Genomic DNA, 24,768 nt, shown 5'->3' with positions numbered 1-24,768 from the left:
AGCGGTTAAGAAACATGTCCAAGGGCATACAGACTGCAAAGAAAAAGCACCATCTAGTTTGGAATAATTCCAGGACAGGAGTTTTAACTGACACTATTTATACATATGATTTGATTCAGAAATATGATGTCTATAAACTCATCCTTCACACAAACCTTCCTGTAGAAGAAAGAGTGTTTTATCATTGAACCCTAACTTTTCATCTCAGATTCCTAAGACTCAGGTATATTATTCAAGGCCATTCAGCCGTGATGTTTCCAAAACTTTGAGCAGTTATTAAACAAAAGGTTTTAAATATCTAAAACATAAACACAATATCTATACCTCAAATCTCTCGATAGACAGGATTTCAAAATGCTAGTAGAAAGTATTAAATAACTAACTTATAAGACTTTTGAAATATTAACTATAGGATTAAAAGTTGACATATGTGGTATACCATAATGTAGTAAACAAAATATAATAAAGTGGAAATATCATTGAATATTTGCATGTTCAGTATGCTGAATAGGCAAACAAAAATACGCACATATACACACACACCACATTTTATGCTTGCTGTCAAAATACCAATTGATGAAATCTTCAACTACATAGAAATACAAACAACACACATCACGAAAATAATGAAGTGACTAAACAGAAGAGGAAATTTTTCCCAAACCCGGATTTGTTTACATTAGTGGCAAGGGGGAAGAATAGTGTCATACTCTCCAGAGAAATTCACAGAATGAAAATATAATCAAACTCATTCTAGAAAACAAAGATCTAAATACCAAGAAATATGTTAGACTGTGTCATTCCCATACTTCAGAGAAAACAAAAGTCGAATCATTGGTGAAATTTCCTATAACTGCACAGATATTATAAAAGAGCTTAAATTTTTGAGGGGACAAAAAGGGGAAGCATGCCAAGGAAAAGCATTGTTTTAGTTAAATAAAAATGTCATATACCTCATATTTATCCAAATTTGGCTTAAACTTTAAGAAATAAAAGATATTTAGCTTTATCTCTATTCTTAGCCGTATGACCACAGTAACCATGTGGGCACTGGAGTTCATATCAAGCAAGTTACTTAACTTCTCTAAGCTTATGGTTCTTCTTTTTTTTCTGTTTCCTTTATTGAAGTATAGGTGACAAATAAAAATATTTCAGAGATTCAAATTTTTCTATGAATCAGGCTAACAATGATGGAAACTATACTGAGAAAATTGAATTAAACGAAGTATTTGGAATTTCTCTCAAAATTCCTTGCCCTTAGTGGATAAAAATACTAAATTATGCTAATTTCTTTAACATGCTCTTTCCTTTTACAGTCTATTATGATCATAAATCTTTTGACATGTATGCAGGTAAGTTAAAGACATGTCAAATAAAATATTTCTGAGCAACAGCATAAGGAAGCCCAAACTTTATTTATAGCACATTTTAGTAAGCCACTTTGGCTGAAATTTAGTTTTTGTCCCCTAGGAATTGGAGTTTGAATGACTTGATGGGGCCAGACAGCAAACATATTAAATATTAGATGAAACAAATTTGACTCCATAGGCAGTGTGGAAACTTCAAAAGTCATAGACATGGTCAATTTTACTTAAAAAGAGGAATGTGACTCAAGTATTAAGGAGAATAAGGCCTCCCAGTTAGAATTGCATAACATAATTCACATGACGCAATCTCGCCTCCAGGGTTTAAGTGATTCTCCTGCCTCAGCAGCTGGGATTACTGGTGCCTGCCACTATGCTCAGCTAACGTTTTTGTATTTTTAGTAGGGACGGGGTTTCACTATGTTTGTGAGGCTGGTCTCAAACTCCTGACCTTGTGATCAGCCTGCCTCAGCCTCCCAAGTAGCTGAGATTACAGGCATGAGCCACCAGGCCTGGATGAATACTCAAGTTTTATTGAACCTAGGGTATTTGTGATGTGCCTGGGAGTATTCTCTGTGCTTTGCATGTAATATATTTGACTCTCACAATAAGCCAATGAGACAGGCACTATTGCTATGTTTTCCATTGATGAGGAAATTGAGTTGCAGGAAATTTGTCCAAGATGACATAGTCTGTAAGTAGTAAAGGTAGGTTTTGAGCTCATGCTCTTAAACATTGCAAACCACTTAATCCCTAAGATTGGAAAGGAAGCAAAAAATAAATACAAAGAACATGGTCATAAGTTCAGTTGCATATGTGAAGGTGATACGGCTGTGACTTCTATCACCCTGTTGAACTTCATGTTTGGTCTGAATGTCTGATAGGCTAAAGTGAAGTTTTCATCTTCCCTCAGTCTTCTGTAAACACTCTTTCCCCAAGTTGGGGTCATGGATGGGGCTGGATGATAATGCCAGCATGCGGAAAGTCATTCCCAGGTAGGAATATACAGATGGTTGTGTTCCTCTGAAAAGCCATCAAAGAAAACAGGCATAGGAAAGAATGTGAAGGAAAAGAAAAGGTTGATTCTGATATTTCCTGCTACGGAAATGTGGAAAAAGGTTAGGTAATTAAAAGTAGATGCACACACACCAAAGAAGGCAGGGAGGAAAGAAGCAAGAAAGAAAAGAGAAAAATGACCTACTTCTGAGGTGCCATTTAAAAGTACAGTACTAAAAATCAGAGCTCATGAATTCAAATCAGGACCCTTTACAATAAAACCAGTGGCTTATATTCTCTTTCTTAAAATAAAAAGTTGTTCTAGGTGAAAATGAAAAGTAAAATCCACTCATTGAGTTTAATTTTAAAACAAATATATTGAAATGTGTAAATCTGTGTTTTCTTTCTCTTCAGGAGATTTATATCGTATAAGAAGTGTGCACAGTATGAAAAACTACACATAAGCAAATGTTTTTGCTGAGAAGACAAATTTTCTTTAGCATTGGAACTTAAGTCTTAAAATAAATAAGAGGATACTGAAAGCATTATCTCAAAACATTATGAGGTCATTAAAAGACTATTAACATCTTTAATTTATTTAAATGTAATATAAAATACAATTATCTTCTCTGATAAAAAGCAATGGATTAAAATGAGACCTAAAATTAGAGAGCTTTCCCAAGACTTAAGCCAAGGACAAACAGTAAGGACAGCTCTGTCTTACACTGTCTCTGTTAACTTCAGCATAGCAACAGAAAAGAACCTGGAACATCAGGAAAGGTGCTTATAGTCAGCATGCTTCCTTGTGAATCCACATTTTAAATCAAACTAAAACGTTGCATTTATCAGCTTTCTCCTTGGAGATTTGCGTTGTATGACTAATTACAAGTTAGCACTTTTTTCAAGAAAGGATAAAAAAAATAGAGCATAGGGTAAAATGAACCAAAAAATGAATAAAATAAAATGATAATACATCACAGGTACAACAATTTGCAAATACTTTTTCAATTAAAAATAAAGACTAACAGCATCTGGTTGTCATTGCATGGTTATTTGTAATAAACAATATGGAGGGTAGAGCGTTAACTGCTGTTTTTTATCTGAGACTTCACAATATGTTTATAGAAAGCAATAGCAAATTCTGAAATGGCAACAAAATTCAGGTTCTCCTAATGCTGGGAGCAAACTTGCCTGGTTTATTACTTATTCCCACTGCCAACCTATCTCATAGTAAGGGCTCAGCAATCATTTTGTAAAGTTATCTCATTTATTAAAGGTAGTACAAAGCTCATAGCAATATCAATGAGACATAACATACACATAACTGAATACTATATCTTCAAAATTTTATCCCAGAAAACTACCAATTATTATAATGTCTGTTATTTAATTGGACTTCTTGTGACATTTGCATGGTGTTTCTTAAATTTCAGTGACGTCTTATTTCCTTTGTTTCTGTTCTTATCTTGTCTATACCCAACACACGGAAAACAACTCTGACTTAGAAAAAAAGTGATTTATTGGAAAGCTGGTTGAACCACAGAAGCCACTAAAAAGATCATAGCCCCCAAACAATGGGTTAGGTCCCTGTCAGGGACACCTCAGTCATTTCTCACTATCAGGGAACTCTGAATTTTCAGTAAATCCAGTTTTCTGACCTCACATTTCACTAAGCCAAAGTCATAATTAGGAAAATGTGGTTAGAGTGGTTTTGACCGTATTTCTGTTCCCTTGCTGCTAGGCAGAGATAAATGGAAATATTATTCAATTTTTGCATTTGTAGTGGACAAAAGGGCCCCTTTCTCCATATTTACAGATTCTTTTTAAATAACAAGAAATTGTCAGATACTAAATAGTTAAAAAGTAAGGCAAAAAGTATCCTTATTAATTAATGGTCACTCCTTATTAATTTTTCCTTGTTGGCATTTTCTAGATTTTTGTTACTAGCCGTCTTCTCTCTCAATTCACACCTCACCTCTTGTAAGAGCTCAGCTACTCCCAGCCTTCAGTTAGCGTGGTTAAGTAAATCTTCATCTCCAACTCTAACTCCTGCCTGAGTTTCAATCGGTTGCTGAACTCTTCGGTTATTATCCCAATGATACTTTAAATGAGCATGTTCAAATTGAAACCCATTACCTGTAGTGTTCTCTTTTCTCTTCCATAAACTTATTTTTTTTCTTTATTTTCTAATACTATGTCACTATTACTTCTACTGTCAACAAAATACAAACAGCTCAGAGACTTCTTACACCTTATTCCCTATTGTATTCCCCATATCTTATTGGTCATCAAATTCTGCCTCATAGATACCCTTCTTGCTACCCCAAATATAACCCTTCCTATTTACTCTTCTTGCCACAGTCCAATTTTAGTTACACCTTGCTTAAAGTTTTTATAATTTAAATATATATAATAAATATGATAAAATGTAATTTGTTACAATTCTTACAATCTTTAGTCTCATACTCCTCCAATCATCCATGCACATTTACTGATTATGAGAATTTTATTTGATAAAACTTCCAGTGAATGAAAATTAAAATCTGGTGTTCTGGAATCTCCATCTGCTTTAGAAAGCATAACCTTGTCCCTTAAGTTTGAGGACACATGGGCATGGCCAATAGTAATTCCCTATGCCTTCAGAATTAAGTACCGAACCTTAGATTATATTATTTTAACCCTGGTTTTACTAAGTGCTGTCTTGTCTTCATTGACATAATGTTAACATAGCGTCTGTTTGTCTCTCACTGAATTTATCACGCTGTGTATTAATTATATAGTTATGTTAGTTTCTTCTACTAGACTATGGATTCCTTAGACATATCTATTTTCTCTTTATGTTTCCAGTGTCTATCAGTCAAAGCCCAATATACAGCAGCAATAAGATATGTAAAATATTTGCTAAAATGAATGGAAATATTTGAAGTTAAACATGCTATACATGCTGTATCTTGATCAATTGTTTAATTTAATTTCCACATTTTTCCATTACATATAGCACATATTTTCTTTTGAAGAGTAAACTGAAAGATATTGGTATAAGTAAAAATAATGTTTATGCAAAAAATTTTCTTCAATATAGTATTACAAAGACATCTTTGTTTTTATTTTTACACTAGCAAAGGACTTTTAAAATGCCAGGACCTCTTCAAAACTGCACACACACACACACACACACACACACACACACACACAAATGCACTACATATATATAATTATAATACATATTATATGTAATATAATATATAATATATAATTATATTATATATAATATATATTATATTACATATAATATATTATATATATATATAATGTTTACACATACATAGATAAACTTACACATTTAAGCCTCATAACAACATATTGAAGGACTACTATAACTATATCTATTTTACAGATTAGTAAACTGAAGCACAAACACAGAGGATGGGTGACCAGGCTAAGATCATCGGTTTGTAACTGCTAGAGCTGGGGTTGAAAACCAAGCAGTCTAATTCCTGATTCTATACTCACACTTTTGTTTTAACACCTGGGCTAAATAAACACATACATATATGTAAAAAATACATCATTAAACTTCATGAGCATTGTTAGGAACTTGCTGTTACACTACATGAATTGTCAAAGTAATTTAAATATGACAATTTAATTTTACCATTTATCACAGACCATTAAGAATTAGCATGTAGGGCCGGGCGCGGTGGCTCACGCCTGTAATCCCAGCACTTTGGGAGGCTGAGGCGGGTGGATCACGAGGTCGAGAGATCGAGACCATCCTGGTCAACATGGTGAAACCCCGTCTCTACTAAAAATACGAAAAATTAGCTGGGCATGGTGGCGCGTGCCTGTAATCCCAGCTACTCAGGAGGCTGAGGCAGGAGAATTGCCTGAACCCAGGAGGCGGAGGTTGCTGTGAGCCGAGATCGCGCTATTGCACTCCAGCCTGGGTAACAAGAGCAAAACTCCGTCTCAAAAAAAAAAAAAAGAATTAGCATGTAATTGTTTTCTTTTTCATAAAAGTGAATATGGATGCAACTAATATATATTTAGTCAACTAATATATATGTAGTCAACTAATATATATTTGAATCATAAATATCATGTTCCTTAAAATTGCACATAGAATTAATACTAGGTATAATCTCTAAATTCTGTCTCTGTAATTAAAAATAGGTGTAATTTTTATTTGCCTGAAGGAATGCAGGGAGAAAAACATGGCAGTTGTTGAATAATTCCCTGTGTATTGCCAAATAAAATTTTGAGTAGAAGTTTGTAATTGGGATATTTAAGATTAGCGTTTGGGGAACCAAGTGAGAAATCTCAGGATATATGTATCATGGCACACTCTTGCCATAAGCATCAGGGAAACTGACTACCTCATTGGTCTGTGGTTGCTGAGCAGTTACTACTGTTGTACAGAAGAAAGAACTGATTCAGCATAGTGCCTCACTCCTTAAAAAATATACTGTACACTAAAAGAAGGAAACAACATTTATCAAATATTATGGCTGATGTTTTAATCACCCATAATAAGAAACAAACGTAGAAAAACTGTAATTTTCCGTTTGCAATTTATGTTGTTAATAAAGTACATACAACTGTTACATTAGAGGGGTTGTAGGAAAAATATCTAATTCTTAGTGATTATACCATCGAATTGCCACAGAAATGTCACTTAAGCATTTAACTTTCTTGTTTAAAAAGGCAGAATCTTAATATTATATTCCATTGCCATTCCTGTAAATATCTTTTTAAAAGTATAACCCAAGGTTGAAAAATGATTTTTAACTTTATATATATTATTTATTCAATACAGAGTCCCAGAAAGACAGTTGATGTGATGCTCAAAAGATTTAGGCATTCTAATATCAACCAAGCATTGGAAACAATGCTCCGAGTGTGTGAAAATGAATGTTTCAATTTCTGATATAAGGTGGGCAAAGGCAATTCACATTTATTACACCATATTTATTCTAAGGGGATCATTCTTAAACTCTGTTTTAACAAATTCATACTTTGACTTAGCTGTAACACCTCATCCCCATAATGTTCTTATCCTCAACATCTGATTCATTACAAAGCCCTAAAAATTCCTCTCAGAATTTCCCCTGAGTATATTAACTCTTCTATGTTCCTGTTGATACTTTCTCAGCTGAGGCACCACCAGCTGAGAATAATGTCCTTATTATTTTTCAAACAATTATCTAGACCCATTGGTAGATCCTGAATTAATTGTGCACTCATTGATCACCAATTTCGAAAGGATAAAAAAGAATAGAGTAGATTATAACAGAAAATGACAGTGTTCCTTACACATCATTTTAAGAAAATTTGTTGTAGTCTTCCATATATGTGTAATGTGCAGTAACAGTAGCCATGGAAAACACTAGGAGTAGATCGTGATATAAAATGTATTTCTATTACTAATCATCTTTGTGAAAAGATATTAAAAGACACTGGTCTAACCAGTTGCTTGCTACAAGGATTGTCAACTTTATCAATTGTTTCAGAGATGGCGTTTTGTTGTTTAAAATGTACATTGATCATGTTACGATCCTAACCAAACATATTCAGTAGTTTCAGTCAAGATTCCTAATTGGGGCTTTCATAACTAGTCCTTCCCCTACCCAGAATTTTTGTTTTATACATCCTTTGCCTGTCTTAGATTCAAATATTATCAGACTACCTATGTCTTTGTTTATTTGTGCTCCTTTATGCTGATGTATCTGCCTGAAATTATCTCCCTTCCTAAGACATCCTAGTCCTCAACCTGAAAAAGTCATTGTTATTAAAACCCAATGATTAATATCCATTTCAATGCTTTACATGATTTCCCAGGCAAAACTGATTGTTTCCACTGGCCTGGTGTAAAAGTACTTACTCTTATGTGTATTCTACTATATATTAAACTCTGGCATATTTTGTTACTTGTACAGGGGTTGACATCTTTAATAAATTAGTAAAGCTACACATAATAATGATGAAAGCTTTTGTTCTCTCTTTGCCTCATCATCAGTGTCTAGCTCTATAAGTACCTCTAATAAAGCAATTTGCACATTGTTAGTGTATCAATTTACTTCCTTTACTAGAGTGTGATTACCTCAAAAGTAGACAATTGCTCTCTATATTTGTATCTGAACTTCTGGTAAAGCACTAGAATGAAGAAGTGGAAAACAATTATAAGAAAGATGAAAGTTACGATTACACATAACTTGAAACAATAAGAACTGACAAGTTTATTTGTGTTTGGCTTTGGAGTACATTTTTTTAACCTATGTCTTATTTAAAGATAAATACAATCCTTGAAAACTAACAAATGCTTTAAACCAAAAATTATAGCCATGTTTTGAAAATCTATGGAAGGATAGATCTACTGACCATTTGCTAAATGTTCATTTCATGTCAAAGAGGGATAATATTGATAACATTTCACATTAATATGAATCACATCATCTACACTAGGTATTATCATCTTACTTTTTGCTATGATCTGAATGTCATCACTTTTTTCCTCCTCCACTATCTTCCTCATTTAGACCACGTTTTCTATCTTTTATTTATCTCTTTATTATTATGGACTTTCCAACTGTGTGAATATGCTCATGCTTCTTTATTTCTCAGTATGTTTCTCTTCAACAACAAAAGCTAAACAAGAAAAAACTAAACAACATACTAACAAACTCTAAGGGTCCGTCATGGACTATAAGATTCCATGCAAATTCTTAACATGGTATAATTATCCTTCATAATCTAAATTCAGCATATCTTGGAATTTCCCCTTCAATGTTTTTTATTATGAACCCAACAGTAAGGTGGTCTCAAATTCTGTCTTAACACTATGGAATGTATTTATGTGCTTGCTGGTCCCATTGCCTCAGATTCCTCTTCACGTGTTGAATAACTAATCCTTCAGACATACAATGATTTAATTTAATTTATAAGGCTTTTTGGAGACATCATCAACTTGATTTTTGGAAAAACTGTATCAGTTTACATTTCCAAATGCACTTTATGGGTGTGTCAACATCAGTGCAACTTTTCACTGAATAGTAAACATTTAAAAAATCTTTGTTAGACTGACATATGAAAAATTGTTTACAATATTTGTCTTAGAAAATGGGTGAAAATTTTAAAATATTTTAAAATTTTAGACAGTTTATTGTTATTGTCATTTCTATTTTTTTTTTAATTTTTACTTGATAATTTTTGTTTAAGGAGCAACATCATTAAAAATAAAGAGCTGTAGCTCTCATCACAATTTAAATTTCCTATTTCATGTGTAGTTTTAAGTTAAATTTTAAAAATCATAATCATAATAAAATATAAATCATTGCATTTTTTTGGTAAGGATTAAATAATATAATGTTTGTCAAGTGCGGAGCGCAGTACCTGGCACAAGGCAAGTACATAATGATATGTACATTATCAGAGCACAGAGCAGGTGCTAGCAGCACTTCTTATTTTTTTTTTAATTGCATTTTAGGTTTTGGGGTACATGAATATAAATCATTTCTACATATAACATGAATTTTGCAGTTAAAATCAATAAACAAAAATTATAATTTAGTTTTCTAAAAATTATAAAATTTCATTGATCAAAAATGTGAATAAAATATTACATCAAAGTACTGGAGAAAATATATGTAGCAAATATTAGATAAGCAATGTTACTATTCATCAACTGCAATTAGTTATTTGTTTTAATAGCAAATTTTCAATGATCATTCTAGTGCCCTAGACCTGGCTCTCTACCATGAACTTAGTGGTTTGCTCTTTGCTGTTTGAGTTTAGGAAATACAGATCTTCTGTGAGAGTAGAAAGATAAAGTCTTAAGGCCATACATTGTGAACATGTCGAAAAAAAATCAGATATGTTTTTCTGTTCCAGAAAAGTTTATTTTGTTATAAAAGAGTTAGCATTCAAAGAAGGTCAAGAAGAAGATTTAAAACTTGCTGTACATTATCTACCAGTGGAGAATAAAAAATTGACTGAGTTATTAAATACATTGTACCAGCCAAGGGAAGTCAATTCCTCCATGTTGCTTCTTTGTGAAAAATATCATCCCTGCTTTTAGGAATATATATTTACCATGTTACTTTAGTTTCCTGAAGACATCTATGTCTTCAATATATTTGTATCTAATTTTACATAATCAAATTTTGTAGACGCTCCTATTTGAGTGGTGTTGTTTTGTCTTTGCATATCACATTGCCTAATATATTATTCAATTTCAGTTATGTCCAATTATTGAGTGTCAACTTTACATGTTTGATAAATTTGGGGAAAGTTTTTTTTCTTATTCATACCAGACAATGAGAATTTACATCTCTAGTCAACAGGCTTCCCCTTTAGCCATGGCTATTAGAAAATGCAGTGCCTATTTTAACTTTTACCTATGACAATGAACTCAAACAAGATGTCCTTTAGCATCATTCATTATTAGTTTCACTTTACAATTTGTGCTTTTCTTTACTATGTTCTCATCTGATAACTCATCTCATCATTCTGCTATTAATAGGCCTATTATTATTGACCTCACTGAACAGTGAAAATAATGATGATTGTCAAATGTTACATTCACAGTAATTAAGTGAAACCCAGGTTATCAGATCCCTAATCTTTAAAACATTTCACTGTACCACTCTTCATAGTTCCGTGTTTTCTTGCAATGGTTTAAATTCTCTTTATATAGGACTTCTCTTATGTACTAATTTTGAAAATTGGTACATAAGAGAAGTCCTATATAAAGAGAATTTAAACCATTAAACTAAAAATTCTGACAGCAGATACATGAATATAAACCAAAATTTTCTCAACTTCTACATTAATTTTCTCATTTATTTATCCATTCAATAAATAAATTCTGTATACCTCAATGTATCAGTGTTTTCTTGGCAGTTATTCTTTTTTAAAAAAAACTTACTCTATTTTTCTTGGTTTATAATTGACACATAATAGTCATACATACATATGGGGTTACAGTGTGATGTTTTAGTGCATGTGTAGATTTTGTAATGATCAAATCATAATTACCATAGTCATCACTTTAAACATTTTTTTTTCTTTCTGGTGATAACATAGCTGTCTTGAAATATACAATACATTGTAACTTTCTATAGTTATCCTATTGTTTAATAGACACCAGAATTTACCCTTCCTCTCTGATACAATTTAGCTGTGTCTCCACCCAAATCTCGTCTTGAATTGTATTTCTCATAGTCACCATGTGTCATGAGCAGGACCAGATGGAGGTAATTGAATCATGGAGGGAGTTTCCCCCATCCTGTTCTTGTGATAGTGAATGACTTCTCAAGAGATTTGATGGTTTTATAACGGGCTTCCCCCTTTGCTGGACACTCATTCTCTTTCCTGTCACCCTGTGAAGAGGTGCTTTCTGACATTATTTTAAATTTCCTGAGGCCGTTCCAGCCATATGGAATTGTGAGTCACTTTAACCTCTTTTCTTTATAAATTACCCAGTCTGGGTTATGTCTTTATTAGCAACATGAGAATGGACTAATATACTGTCTAACTGTAAATTTTTACCTGTTGACCAACCTCGGTGTACCAGTCTTGGTGCTAGGTCCTAAATATATAGGCTAAAAAAAATCAGACATAGTGGGAGCTCTAGCTTGCCTAGGGCATATTGTTTAGGCCCGCACATCTCAAACCTCAAAGAACCTAAGAATCACCTGGGCACTGAATCAAATATATATTCTGACTCAGCAGACCAGGTGCAAGTTCTGACATTCTGTAGTTCCAACAAGCTTCCAGGTGATAATGCTGGTCATCTAAGACCACACTTTGAGTAGCAAGGATTTACTTACATAAATACATACACATTTAAGTGGCTCTCTTAATTGATATCTCATTGCTGTTTTTGATTTTTAAGGAAAAAAAAAATTACGCACCAAGAGGAAATTATGAGGAAGGCAGTCAAGTAGAGAAAAAGACACAGGGCAGGGACTGAAGATGTTGCTTAAGAAATTAAAATGAGTAAATGGAAGATAGAGATTTAAGCTAGAAAGAAGATAGGAAGAAGACAGAATGGAGAACAGGTGAGTAGAAAGAAAGAAGTAAATAAACTTAAGTTAGAAATTTCAACTAATTAACCAAAAGTGACAAAAGAAAGTGTTTTGTAACTCCTAGTTCCTTTCTGACTCTTAAGTAGGACTCGTTATCTCTAGTATCTTTGTTCAAGTAAAGTAAGGAGTGGTATTTGATGGTTAAAGAATACTAGGGGTCTACTGCAATTTTTAATCATTGGCTGCCCCAGAATATACCATGTAACACCAAAGACACTACAGGGTCAGATTTTCTTGTTACTAAGGGGGAAACAAGGTTTCTTTTCTATAAGGAGCCAGCACTGAAGTACTGCTTGAGAGTTTCTACAATCCTCAGCCAGCTCGGAGAAAGGAAATAATTTACCACCACTTTTCCAACAAAGTTGGGGAAGAGGAGACTAGGAGTGACGGAATGAAACTTTGCTCTCTGCCATCATTCAACATCACTATTGGGAAATATCCAAATAAATATTTTTATTGAAAATCACTGTTGTGAAATTATTGCATTAGCTAGTACAAATATTAGAATATGCTTTTTTTGTAGCTATTAGAGCAGATTATCTAAAAACTTGAAAGATAACTACAGCAAAATTTAAAAGCACTTTAAAGATTGCTTTGCAAAATTCAAAACAATTTTCACAATCAACAAATTACATTATTTAATATAAAATGTGCACTATAACAATAATTTCAAAACTACAAAAAGAATAAGAACTTAAAATAAGATTTCAAAAGACCCTTTATACAGATTGTATGAGGGAATCTTTCTTTCTAAATCTGTTTTCTTTACCTGTGATGATATATAAATGATATATGCAATCTTTCAAACTTTCAATTCTTGAAATTTTATGGGACATTTTTAGATAAGTAAATATATATGGTGGGGGTAAACTTGAGGCAAGGATTTTGTAGGAACAATTCTATCACTCTGTGGTCTCTGTGAATAGGTAAATTGTAAAATTCCAGGCAGAGAGAAAGTACATATATTAATCTCAGTTTATAAATTATTAAATTAAATATAACAAAGCTAAAAACTTCATCCAGTATCACCTACAATAAACTCTGATTGGACTCAGACTATACATTGAGTGATGCTTTTCAGTGCAGCACAAATATGAATCAATTTGATTCATAGTTTTATATTTCCTCTGTGTGTCTTTTCCTTTCTCTCCTTCTCCCCTCTTCCCTCTCTCTCTCTTTCTCTACATGCAATCTCTTTTTCCTTCTTCTTCTTTTTTTTTTTTTTTTTGTGAGACAGGGTCTTGCCCTTGCTCTTTTATGCAGGCCGGAGTCTAGTGACACCATTATGGCTCACTGCAACCTTAACCTCCCGGGGTCAAGTGATCTTCTCATGTCAGTCTTCTGAGTATCTGGGACTACATGTACACATAAATACACTTGGCTAATTTTTTAATTTTTTGTAGAGATGAAGTTTCATCCTGTTGCCCTAGCTGGTCTCAAACTCCTGGAATCAAGCAATCTTCCCTCCTAGACCCTGCAAAGTGCTGGGATCACAGGTATGAGCCACTGTGCCCAGTTTCTGTCATCTCTGTTTATCATCTATCTATCTCTATGTTTATGTGATATTTAGCACATCAGACAATCCAAGTCCAAAATTAAAAAAAAATTAATTACACAATTTCTCTTATCCTTACTAGCTTTTATTTAACTTAATAAACATTCTAGTCTTATCATTATTCCACTACATGTGGCATTAAAAAGGGTTATTTAAGTTAAATTCAGCTTGGATATGGTAATATTTAGACTACCCCATGAACTGTATGTAAAGTCTAAAAGTGGGTCAAAGTATTCTGCAACACAGGTATAGTAGAAATCACCGTGCTTTTTAGTCAGCTGAATATTGTTCAGCACCTTATAATGGTGACTGAATCTGTTGATAGTTAATTATATAAGGTGTGTAGATGTTGGCTGTGTTCTGGTTGGTGTATGGCAGAATGTCAGACAGCTTATGGAATTTAACTAAAACTTTAAAGTGACCAGTGATATCTTCTTAAAATTTATTGTGTGTGATATTTAAAGATTAGTAATCTAAATAGTTATCTTGAAATACCTCAAAGACTTCAGGTAAAATTCTGAGTGTGAACCCTTCATTCAGCATTGGAAGCATATCTTAATCTCTCTTTCAAACATTCTATAGTCCCTCTGCATTATTGAAAAGAATAAACCTGGCCATAGACAAATATTTTAAATGTGCTATATGTTTTTGGAGACTCTGAATTGTAGTGATTATTCCTCACCCCACACAGTGCCAGTTGTCCTTTACGAATGAATGTAGATGTTTATTTCTGTAATTGGGCACTGCTCATGACTGGCTCTTGGATGGTATTCATGAAGGCTTATGTGTAAATAAAATAATGTAACAAGTGTTGGTGCCTTTGATAAAATAAATGTAATGTTTATCTTTTAACAGGTAATTTTCTTTTTAAACATTTACAGGAAAAATATTAAACCAATGTATTTCAGTTGATGGAATTTTCATTAATATGGACCCTGGTTGAGACAAATTTTAGGAAACTAGTTTTCAAAGTTCCTAAATTATTAATGTTAAAAGTACTGATATCAAGTAGTGTTTTACAATTTTTAAAATCACATATATTTTACTTTCTTCTGCCCACATTGTTACTATTGATATTAGAAGTGTTGCATTAGTCAACTGAATATTTGGAATTTTTCTTTTATTAATTAATAAAACAAAGTGATAAAGCCTAAAACTATACTCCTCTGTGCTTAACAATACCAGAAATATAGGTGTTATTTGAAGGATAAAAGAAATTATCCCAGAGATGGAAAAGAGAAGATCAGAGATCAAATTATATGTGTAACCGAACATTCTTTTATACAGAATTTCATAGGGGGAAATCATCATTTTCTGCAGTTTTAAGATAGCACATCGAGAGTATTCAAAATTCCTATCAATCTTTGAAGAGATAGGTCTAAGAAGTAATACCAAAATAATATTTTCTCTTACGTTCCCATTTGCTTTTCTTCTCAAGCAGGTGAGAAATGATATATAAATGGCACATCAATGTCTAACCAGATTTGTAAAAAATTTGCTTGTCGGTAATCATATGACAGAATCTTAATATTACAAGGTTGTTATCATTTTTTATAAGCCTTCCTTATCAGAGAGGACTGCAAGACAAGAAGTAAGATATCTTTAACCTAATCAGTGACTGGCTTCTTCTGTTTTCTATCTTAGCCAATCTTCTTTCCCTGAAACACGGCATTTGCTATTTAAGGAACCTTGTAAAAATACTAGGTATTTATAGGGTTGCACATATTAAAACGTTGATCATAGTATATTTAAAATTATTACTTAAATTATGTTTTTAGACATTTTTGTTAAGAAATAAGAATTTTACTCTTATGATTATTTTCTGTTATTTAGGGATACATCAAACCTAAATTTTAGAAATCAGTTCTATATTGAGTCACTCAGTAAGAAATCAAAATTGGGCTTTAATTTTTTTATCTGATTTTTTTTCACTTTTAGCATCGTGTTAAACTCTCTTTTTTTGAAACTCCAGTAAAACCATCATTCAATATAATTGATTAATGAATGATATGAACAGCCACTAAGTAACAAGACAGGAAAATATGGGGAAGTTTGGAACTTCTTAGAGACTTGAATGCTTTGGCCCAAATTGCTGATAGCAATATGGAAAATAAAGTCCAGGCTGATGTGGTCTCAGGTAGAGATGAACTTTCTGGGTACTGGAGCAAAGGTGACTCTTGTTATGATTCAGCAAAGAGATTGGTGGCATTTTAACCCTGCCAAAGATTTGTGGAACGTAGAACTTAGAGAGATGATTTAGGGGATCTGGTAGAATAAATTTCTTAGCAGCCAAGCATTCAAGATGTGACTTGGGTGCTGTTAGAGGCATTCAGTTTTATAAGGGAAACTGAATAAAATAAAAGTTTGGAATATTTGCAGTCTGACAATGTGATAGAAAAGAAAAACCCATTTTCTGAGGAGAAATTCTAGTTGACTGCAGAATGTTTCATACATAACGAGAAGCTGAGTGTTAATCTCTAAGACAATGGGAAAAATGTCTGATGGCATGTTAGAGGTCTTCAGGGCAGCCCCCTCCCATCACAGTCCTGGAGTCCTAGGAGAAAATAGTTTCCTGGGCTGGACCCAGGGTCCCTGTATGCAGCCTAAGGACTTGGTGCCCTGTGTTCTAGCTGTTCCAGCCATGGCTGAAAGGGGCCAATGTAGAGCTCAGGCTGTGGCATCAGAGGGTTTAAGCTTGAAGGCTTTGTGGCTTTCACATGGTGTTGAGTCTGTGAGTGCACAAAGTCAAGAATATCTGAAGATGTATAGAAATGCCTGGATGCCCAGGCAGAAGTTTGCTGTAGGGGTGGTGTGCTCATGGAACCTCTGCGGGCAGCGTGGAAGGGAAATGAGGTTGGAGCCCCCCACACAGTCTCTACTGGGGCACTGCCTAGCGGAGCTGTGAGAAGAGGGCCACCATCCTCCACACCCCAGAATGGTAGTTCCACTGAGAGCTTGCACCATTTACCTGGAAAAGCTGCACTCAATACTGGCCTGTGAAAAAAGCTGGACAGGAGGTTGTATCCTGCAAAGACACAGGGGCAGAGCTGCTCAAGACAATGAGAACCCACTTCTTGCATCAGAGTGACCTGGATGTGAGACCTGGAGCTTTAAAATTTGACTGCCTTGCTGGATTTTGGTCTTGTGTGGGCCCTGTAACCTTTTTGTTTTGGCCAATTTCTCCCATTTAGAATGGCTGTATTTACCCAATACCTGTACTCCCATTGTGCCTAGGAAGTAACTAGCTTGCTTTTGATTTTACACGCTCAAAGGCAGAAGGGCTTGCCTTGTCTCAGATGGAACTTTGGACTAGGGACTCTAGGGTTAATTTTGAAATGAGTCAAGACTTTGGTGGACTATTGGGAAGGCATGATTGGTTTTAAAATGTGAGGACATGAGATGCAGAGGGGCTAAGAGTGGAATGATACAATTTGGTGATGTCCCCAGCTAAATCTCATCTTGAATTGTACTCCCATAATTCCCATGTGTTCTGGGAGGGACTGGTGGGAGACCATTTGAATCATGGGGGCAGTTTTTCCCATGCTGTTCTCATGGTAGTGAATAAGTCTTACAAGATCTGATGGTTTTATCAGGGATTTCTGCTTTTGCATATCCCTCTTTTTCTCTTGCCACTGCCATGTAAGAAGTACCTTTCACCTCCCACCATGATTCAGAGGCTTCTCAGCAATGTGGAACTGTAAGTCCAATTAAAACCGTTTTTCTTCCCAGTCTCAGGTATGTCCTTATTAGCACTATGAATGTAGACTAATACATCACTTAAAGAAGTGCCAAGGATATTCTGCTAAAACATTGGATCTTTTGATTAACAATAGTGGACAAGAAACTAAGAACAAACATTCAAATCCATCTGAAAGTTAGCAATAAGGTAGATTAAGAGTCCAGGAGCCACAGAATATGGAATAAAAGCAGGTAAAGCAGTTTACTGAACTTCACTGGAGTTGGGTTACTATAGGAATGATCAAAGAATATTCCAAAATTGAAGTTGGAATTTGTTAATAAATGACAAATTAGGTGCCTAAAACATAAAAGGAAGAGAAAGTATATGAACAATATCAAGTTCTAGGCATTTTGCTGGAGTAGCCCCAGAGTAGCTTAGTAGTGATCGAAATGATCAGTAGTCCATAGTAGAACTATGAAGGTAATACTATCAGGCAGCCAGTTGCTGCTTGGCCAGTGAAAGAGAAAACTGTCTTCAATTTTAGAATAAAAGGTGGATAGAACGATTTTTGGGGATCAGAGTTTTATTCACAGATTGACTACATCTCAGAAATCTGGAAACCTATAGGCTGATCAAAGCCAATTACAGGGAAGTGAGATATAGTGCAGGCTGTGTAACTTCTAGAAATTGAAGGCCGGAAAAGTGAAAATGAGAGGTGGTAATATAAAGCAGAGTTGACCACCAGTCACTCTTAAGACAGAGAAAGAGTATAGGAATCACTTATTGGACACACAATTCCGTGTTGCATAAGAACTCAGTAGTTTGGGAACTGGAATAATTCAAAATCTCAGTTATTAGAAACTGGAGTAACAAAGCCAGATCAGGAAGCAATAAGGAAATGACATAAACATGGGGGACTACTGCCATCAAGCCTCTCCCATTACGCACGTGTAAAAGCAGCCTTAATTTCAGAGTCACAGGTGGGACCAAACCTAACAACTTAGGCCCCAGTGCCAAAGTTCAGAGCAATGCAGAAATATACTTTGTTTTACTCCAGTATTAATTACCTTTTAAAATTCCCTATTGCAATTGTTACAATCCTTACATTGCAACAATTTTGACTATGCTTTGACAGCTTTACTTTCTTATTTTACCTGCCTTATGATTTGGTCATATCAGAAATTCTAGAGGCCTTAACATTTTTCCACAGTTATACTTCTCACAGACCTCAATGTTTGAAGCTCCTGATTCCACTTCCTTGGACATTCCCTCATCAAATACTTTTACATCCTCTTTCTATACAATTTTGTCATTATATGTATCTACTTGTTCACAAGGTTTTTCTCTTACTCTAATTCGTTTAAGAGTTCAGGTTTTAAAAGGCTCAATTGGTTTCAAATTAATCTCTGACCCTCCACCCAAGAGAGAAAAGGAAAGATAATAAGGTAAAAATGTTCGCAGTTGTATTTGCTCTTGTGAATTTTCTTCACTTGTTAATGCTTGAGTGTGAATTTTCATGACCTTTTTTAAAAAAGTAGTTGCCTATTTATGATTAATACATACGTAATTAATTATCTTTCCTTTTACGACATTATTTCAAAGAGACTTTTTCAAGATCTATACTTTCACAGACTGTACTCTAGCATAGCTTCAAGAGACTGTAGGTGTTTTTCAACATGTCAACTTGGCATACTTTTCTATCCATCTTTATGTTGTGCTATTTCGCATTTCCATATCCATGTTTCATTCATCTACCTAATTTTTCCAAGTAACTGAAACAAGCCAAAAAACTGTATAGATATAACAATTGCCCGTTAAAAACTGCTTATATTTATGATGTGATTACAATTCTACTTCTACTGTTGAGTTTTTTCAGTTAATAAGTTAATCAAACACACAATTCATCAAACGTCTCTTGACCATTAATAAAAAACAAGCAGGCATGCTTAATTATGTAAGAAAACTATAAAATTCAAATACACTAACATACGCAAGTACCATATATAAAGATAAATTAAAGAAATGTGGCTCGGGATATCAAACACAAACTTGCTAAACTACACTCTTACTATCTTCTAGATAATTATTAATAAAAAGCAAAATTAACATAAATCTGTTACATCATTCCATAGTAATATTCATAATCTTTATACAACAAATAAAATCACACAAAACTAATGAGCATAAAGAATGGTAAGAAAAAAATTTTTGTGTGAATATTAAACTTACTAAAATTGCCATTTGCCTCCTCTATCACCAAAAAAGCTGTGTGAATCTTGTTGCTACGATGAGATCACTTTTTATTTCAACTATGCAATAATTATAATATTCTATTCCAGAATAAATGTAATTTAAATGTTACACAGCAAAGGATATCATAGACAAATATTTGTTTGAGCTTTTAGTAATACTATAAAATTATCTGTCAGTTTTCCATCCCTAAGTAAAATGTCTTTGAAAAACTTCCAGTCTCAAAGAAAAGAAGAATGCTTACCTTATTACAAAATTGTGACTGTCAATCTCCTTTCCACATTCACTATCTAGCAAAATGCCAGAATTTCCAACAACTGCACAGGTCTTAAACCTGCGATTCTTCATTGGTGAAACTTCAGGTAGGAGGCTATGTAGATCATGAGAAATATTTAGTGTCCGGCGCCTGTCAAGCACATAGTGTATGACATCACCAGGCTTAAAACTGCTCTTGACCACTGAGACATCTCGTTCTGCATCTAAGAAACGAAGTATATTCTTCCTGTATTTGAAATACAAGCAAAGTTTTACGTTAAGTTTAAGGACAGCATATCCAAGAACTGGTGATGTCATTTACAAAATAACATAAGACAAAATACGAATTAGTAAACTACTAATCTTAGATTACCAAATTGGTAAACTAGGAAGCTTAGATGGCAATCAAATGAATTAAGTTGATTTTATAGGAGATAAAAATTTTAAAAATTCTTTGTACAGCTTCTTAATGACTGTGTTCATATATACCGTATATACATGTATTTGTGGAGTAAAAAAAAAAAAACACTCCAATTATCAAAATATATAGAAAAATTGGTTTCTTAAGTAAAACATAGTTGACATAATTTGACTTTGAATAGTTATTCTGCTAGCTTCAGCCTATTTTGATAATTATATATGTTGTTCAATATTGTCTAGTTAAGGTGGATAGAAATAATTTGAAATTGTTTTCGACCGTATCACAGTTAATGCTATTAAAAGGAATGAACTTCTCAAACTTATATACATTTATACAGATGATGATATATACATTTATACAGATGATATATATATATATTATAATTATCTAAAGACAAATTAAAACTATAGCAATAAATGTATATGAAACTTTTTCTCTAAGATCAAGAGTCCAGGAAGTAAGATGGATACATAAAAGACAAGATGAGTCAATAGAACATTGGACTGTGAGGCAGAGTTACCTAATTGTTCCTTAGCTCCATTTCTTCTCTTCTTCCTTCTAGTATTTGAACCTTCTAAGTTTTACTTGAGCATATGGATGCTCAGCTAGAATATTTGCAAGTCTCAAAACCCAAGTAGAGTTCAGTTAGGTCATGTAAGTTAGTTTTCTTAAATAGGATATGAGTGGATCATGTGAGTTTATGTGAGAAATAAAGACATTTTCTACTTGTTTGGTCACTAAATTTTACAGTTGATTTTTGGTGGATCCTTAGCCTAATACATAAATTGATAACAGATGTGAGAGGCTATATGAACATAAATGTATGCATATGCTAAATAGGTAGATGATGGAAAATGATAAAATATATATAGCTGGCTGGAAACTGATGACCTTTGGCATGATACAGAAAAGCACCTGATACAAATGCTGTCTGCAATAATTTGGAAGTTGTGCTATATATCTGATAAATACGTTGTTCTTGAACAATTGTCTAAAACGTGTTCGTATGTTGGTTTATGTTAGCCTCTTCTTTAGGAAGGCACTGAAAGGGGTAAAGTCAGGCATGAAATAACCAACTAACTTGCAGGCTGAGCTGAAAGGGAATACCTATCTAGCAATGTCTGTAATATAAGCTGTGTGAGAGTCTATTGATTGGGATCTTTTAAATGTTTCTGTAACCCCAGTCAGCAAAAGATACCACTATAAATTGGAGCCATTCCAGAAGCAAAAGGGATATTGCCTTTCCATACAGGTCCACAGATTTCCATATAGGTCCATAGATAGGAGGGAGGGATAGGTCAGAGTAATTAGAGGAGAGTTTGAAGGCTTAAGAACTCTGAGCAGAAGACATCATTGGAGGAGGTTATTTACACCTGGAACTAACAAGAAGAGAAGAGTCTGGGACCCTGGTAGGTTTTGAGGAAAAAAAAAAAAATATATATATATATATATATATATATTTTTTTTTATATATATATATATTTTTTTTTTTTTTTCTAGCATGGTGACAAAATGAGACTCCGTCATAAAAAAAAAAAAAAAAAAAAAAAAAAAAAAAAAAAAAAGTGTTATCAGGATTAGGCCAGGCACAGTGGCTCATGCCTTGAAGGCCAAGGCAGGAGGATCGCTTGAGCCCAGGAGCTCAAGAACAGTCGGGGCAACAAAGACAGTTGAAATCTCCACAAAAAATCAAAAAATTATGACCAGGCATGATGGCTCATGCCTGTAATACCAGCACCTTGGGAGGCCAAGACAGGGGGATCACTTGAGGTCAGGAGTTCGAGACCAGACTGGCCAACATGGTGAAACCCCATCTCTACTAAAAGTACAAAAATTAGCCAGGCATGGTGGTGCACACCTGTAGTCCCAGCTACTCAGGAGGCTGAGGCAGAATGATTGCTTGAACCCGGGAGACAGAGTGGGCCATAAGCCAAGATGGTGCCATTGCACTCCAGCCGAGAGAACAGAGCAAGACTCCACCTTAAAAAAAATAAAAAGTTGGCTGGGTGTGGTCGTATGCCCCTGTAGTCCCAGCTACATAGGAGGCTGAGGCAGGAGGATCTCTTGAGCCAAGGAGGTTGAGGCTACAGAAGTAGAGCCTCTGTATAGGCGTATTCATTTAGAGACAGGTTCTGGCTCTGTCACCCAGGCTAATGTTTGGAAATTTTGTATAGCAATGGGGGTCTCACTTTGTTGCCCAGGATGGTCTGGAACTCCTAGGCTCAAGCAATCCGCCCACCTTGGCCTCTCAAAGTTCTGAGATTATAGGCATGAGTCACTGTGCTCAGCCAAGCCCATTTTTTAAAGAGTTTCGCATTAATATTTGTTTCTGATTTTTATTCTGGGAGGGATGGGAAGCCTTAGGAAAAAGGGGATAACAGGACCTGATTTTATGTTGTGACAAAATCTCTCTAGGTTCTTCATTCAGCAGAGACAGTGGGGACAGGAGAGGAAGCAGGGAGCTGTCACGTGGCTATCATGGCAGCCCAGATATTAAAGCCTGATATACATATATATATATATATATGTATATCAGGCTTTAATATCTGCCCTCTAGAGAAACATGAATCAACAAAAGCTAATGCTTAATATGCATGCTTTACCAGTATGTGGTCAAGTTATTACCTGATATTCAAAGCAGAGGGTTATGTTTTCTGTGCATGACTCAAACTATGTACCTGGCCCACAAAAGTCTGGAATTGTTTGATTCTAGGGGTATCCAACATAATACCAGCAAGAAGCAATCTGGGAAACTACATCTAGGTTGGATATTGGATATTATTTACTTAAGTGTTCTTATTGCAAGTATTTTCAAAGCAATAAAAACAATGTCATTATTAAAAAATTTAAGACGTGATGGACACATTTTTCCTCTAGTGCTCTTCTGTTTAAGCTCATAACAACTGGTAAATTTTATTACTGAGAGCAGAATATAACCTCATCCCTTTACTCCTTCAAAAGAGTAATTCTCTAACTCATAAGGCAGAAGCGTGATTATTAAAGAAGGGTGGAAAGTAACTCATATCTTTCCTTTTGTCGTCTATTTTTATTTGCTCTAAATATGTTCCAGTTTAATATTTGTTCTAGTTAGAAAACCAAGTGATTGAAAAACTCTGTTATGATTTTATACTCAAGAAATATGTCTGCCAACTCTTTGAAAAAAATAATTTTATGTAATTTTTTCTCAAATATTCTGAATATCAGATTCATAAGCAGTAGAAGTTGTATAGGAAAGCCTATATAAATAGTCTACACATGAAATCACAAAAATTGATAGAAATACCACTGAGACACCATAACAGTTTGTCTTAACAAAGTACAGGTTATATAAGAAGAGAATTATATTTGAAATAAGTAACCCTAGAGCCTATACATTATAGAAACTAGAAAAGTGTTTATGTCAAGCACTAAATGAGGCTTCACAAAAGATAACAACTAGCACTAAAAGTGTCAATACACAGAAACTTTTGTACACATTTATTGACTACCACTTACTTTGGTGAATAATTAATATCTGACAGAGGTACTTCAACAGAAATTTCTCATTTCCTGTGAAAATGACAAGGCTGACTCTAAAATAGAGACTACACGGATGTGGTTAAATCATCAAACTAGATGGTGTTATCATTTTTCTTTGAATATAATTTAAATGGGTTGCTGTAGATGTATTTGAAGATGCACACTCCCAAGAAGTGGCATGCTTGCAAGCTTGCACTGAGTAGATTATTGGCCCAGATTTGAAAAAAATCTTTTGTAGCTTAGAAATTCAAAACAGAAAATCTTTTATTTGGTCAAAAAAGTTAACACACGCTAGTCAACTAACGTCAAAAGGGACTTTCCGATAACAGTACCTTTGCTATGTTATAGACAGTCTCAAAAATAACTTAAAACATGTCTTTTAAGTTCCTGAGTATAATTAAACCTCTTTGCTAATCATGCTTCTGCCTTCTGAGTACTCTTTTGATGGAGTCAAGGGATGAGGTTATATTCTGCTCTTAGTAATAAAATTTACTGATTGTGATGAGCTTAAACAATAAGAGCACTAGAGGAAAAATGTGTCTGTCATATTTTAAATATGTCTTTAAGTTCCTGAGTATAATTAAACCTTGATTTTTCTTTTAGAGAAAAATGCTTTTTAAAAGAAAACTGTAAGAGTTAAGCAA

General features: G+C 34.1%; 1 protein-coding gene across 1 annotated transcript in view; it reads right to left on the bottom strand.

Moving 5' to 3' along the window:
- The window catches only part of ST8SIA4 (ST8 alpha-N-acetyl-neuraminide alpha-2,8-sialyltransferase 4), an 89,562-nt gene that overhangs the window by 50,925 nt on the left and 13,869 nt on the right, over positions 1 to 24,768 (bottom strand). Inside the window, exon 3 of the mRNA XM_003920723.4 lies at positions 20,174 to 20,431. Within this exon, the coding sequence (XP_003920772.1) occupies positions 20,174 to 20,431 (258 nt within the window). The remainder of the gene's footprint in view (positions 1 to 20,173; positions 20,432 to 24,768) is intronic.

This window comes from Saimiri boliviensis, chromosome 1, assembly GCF_048565385.1.
Source record: "Saimiri boliviensis isolate mSaiBol1 chromosome 1, mSaiBol1.pri, whole genome shotgun sequence".
Lineage (NCBI taxonomy): Eukaryota > Metazoa > Chordata > Mammalia > Primates > Cebidae > Saimiri > Saimiri boliviensis.
Note: the sequence above shows the minus strand (reverse complement) of the source record. Positions and strands in the feature narration are given on the sequence as shown.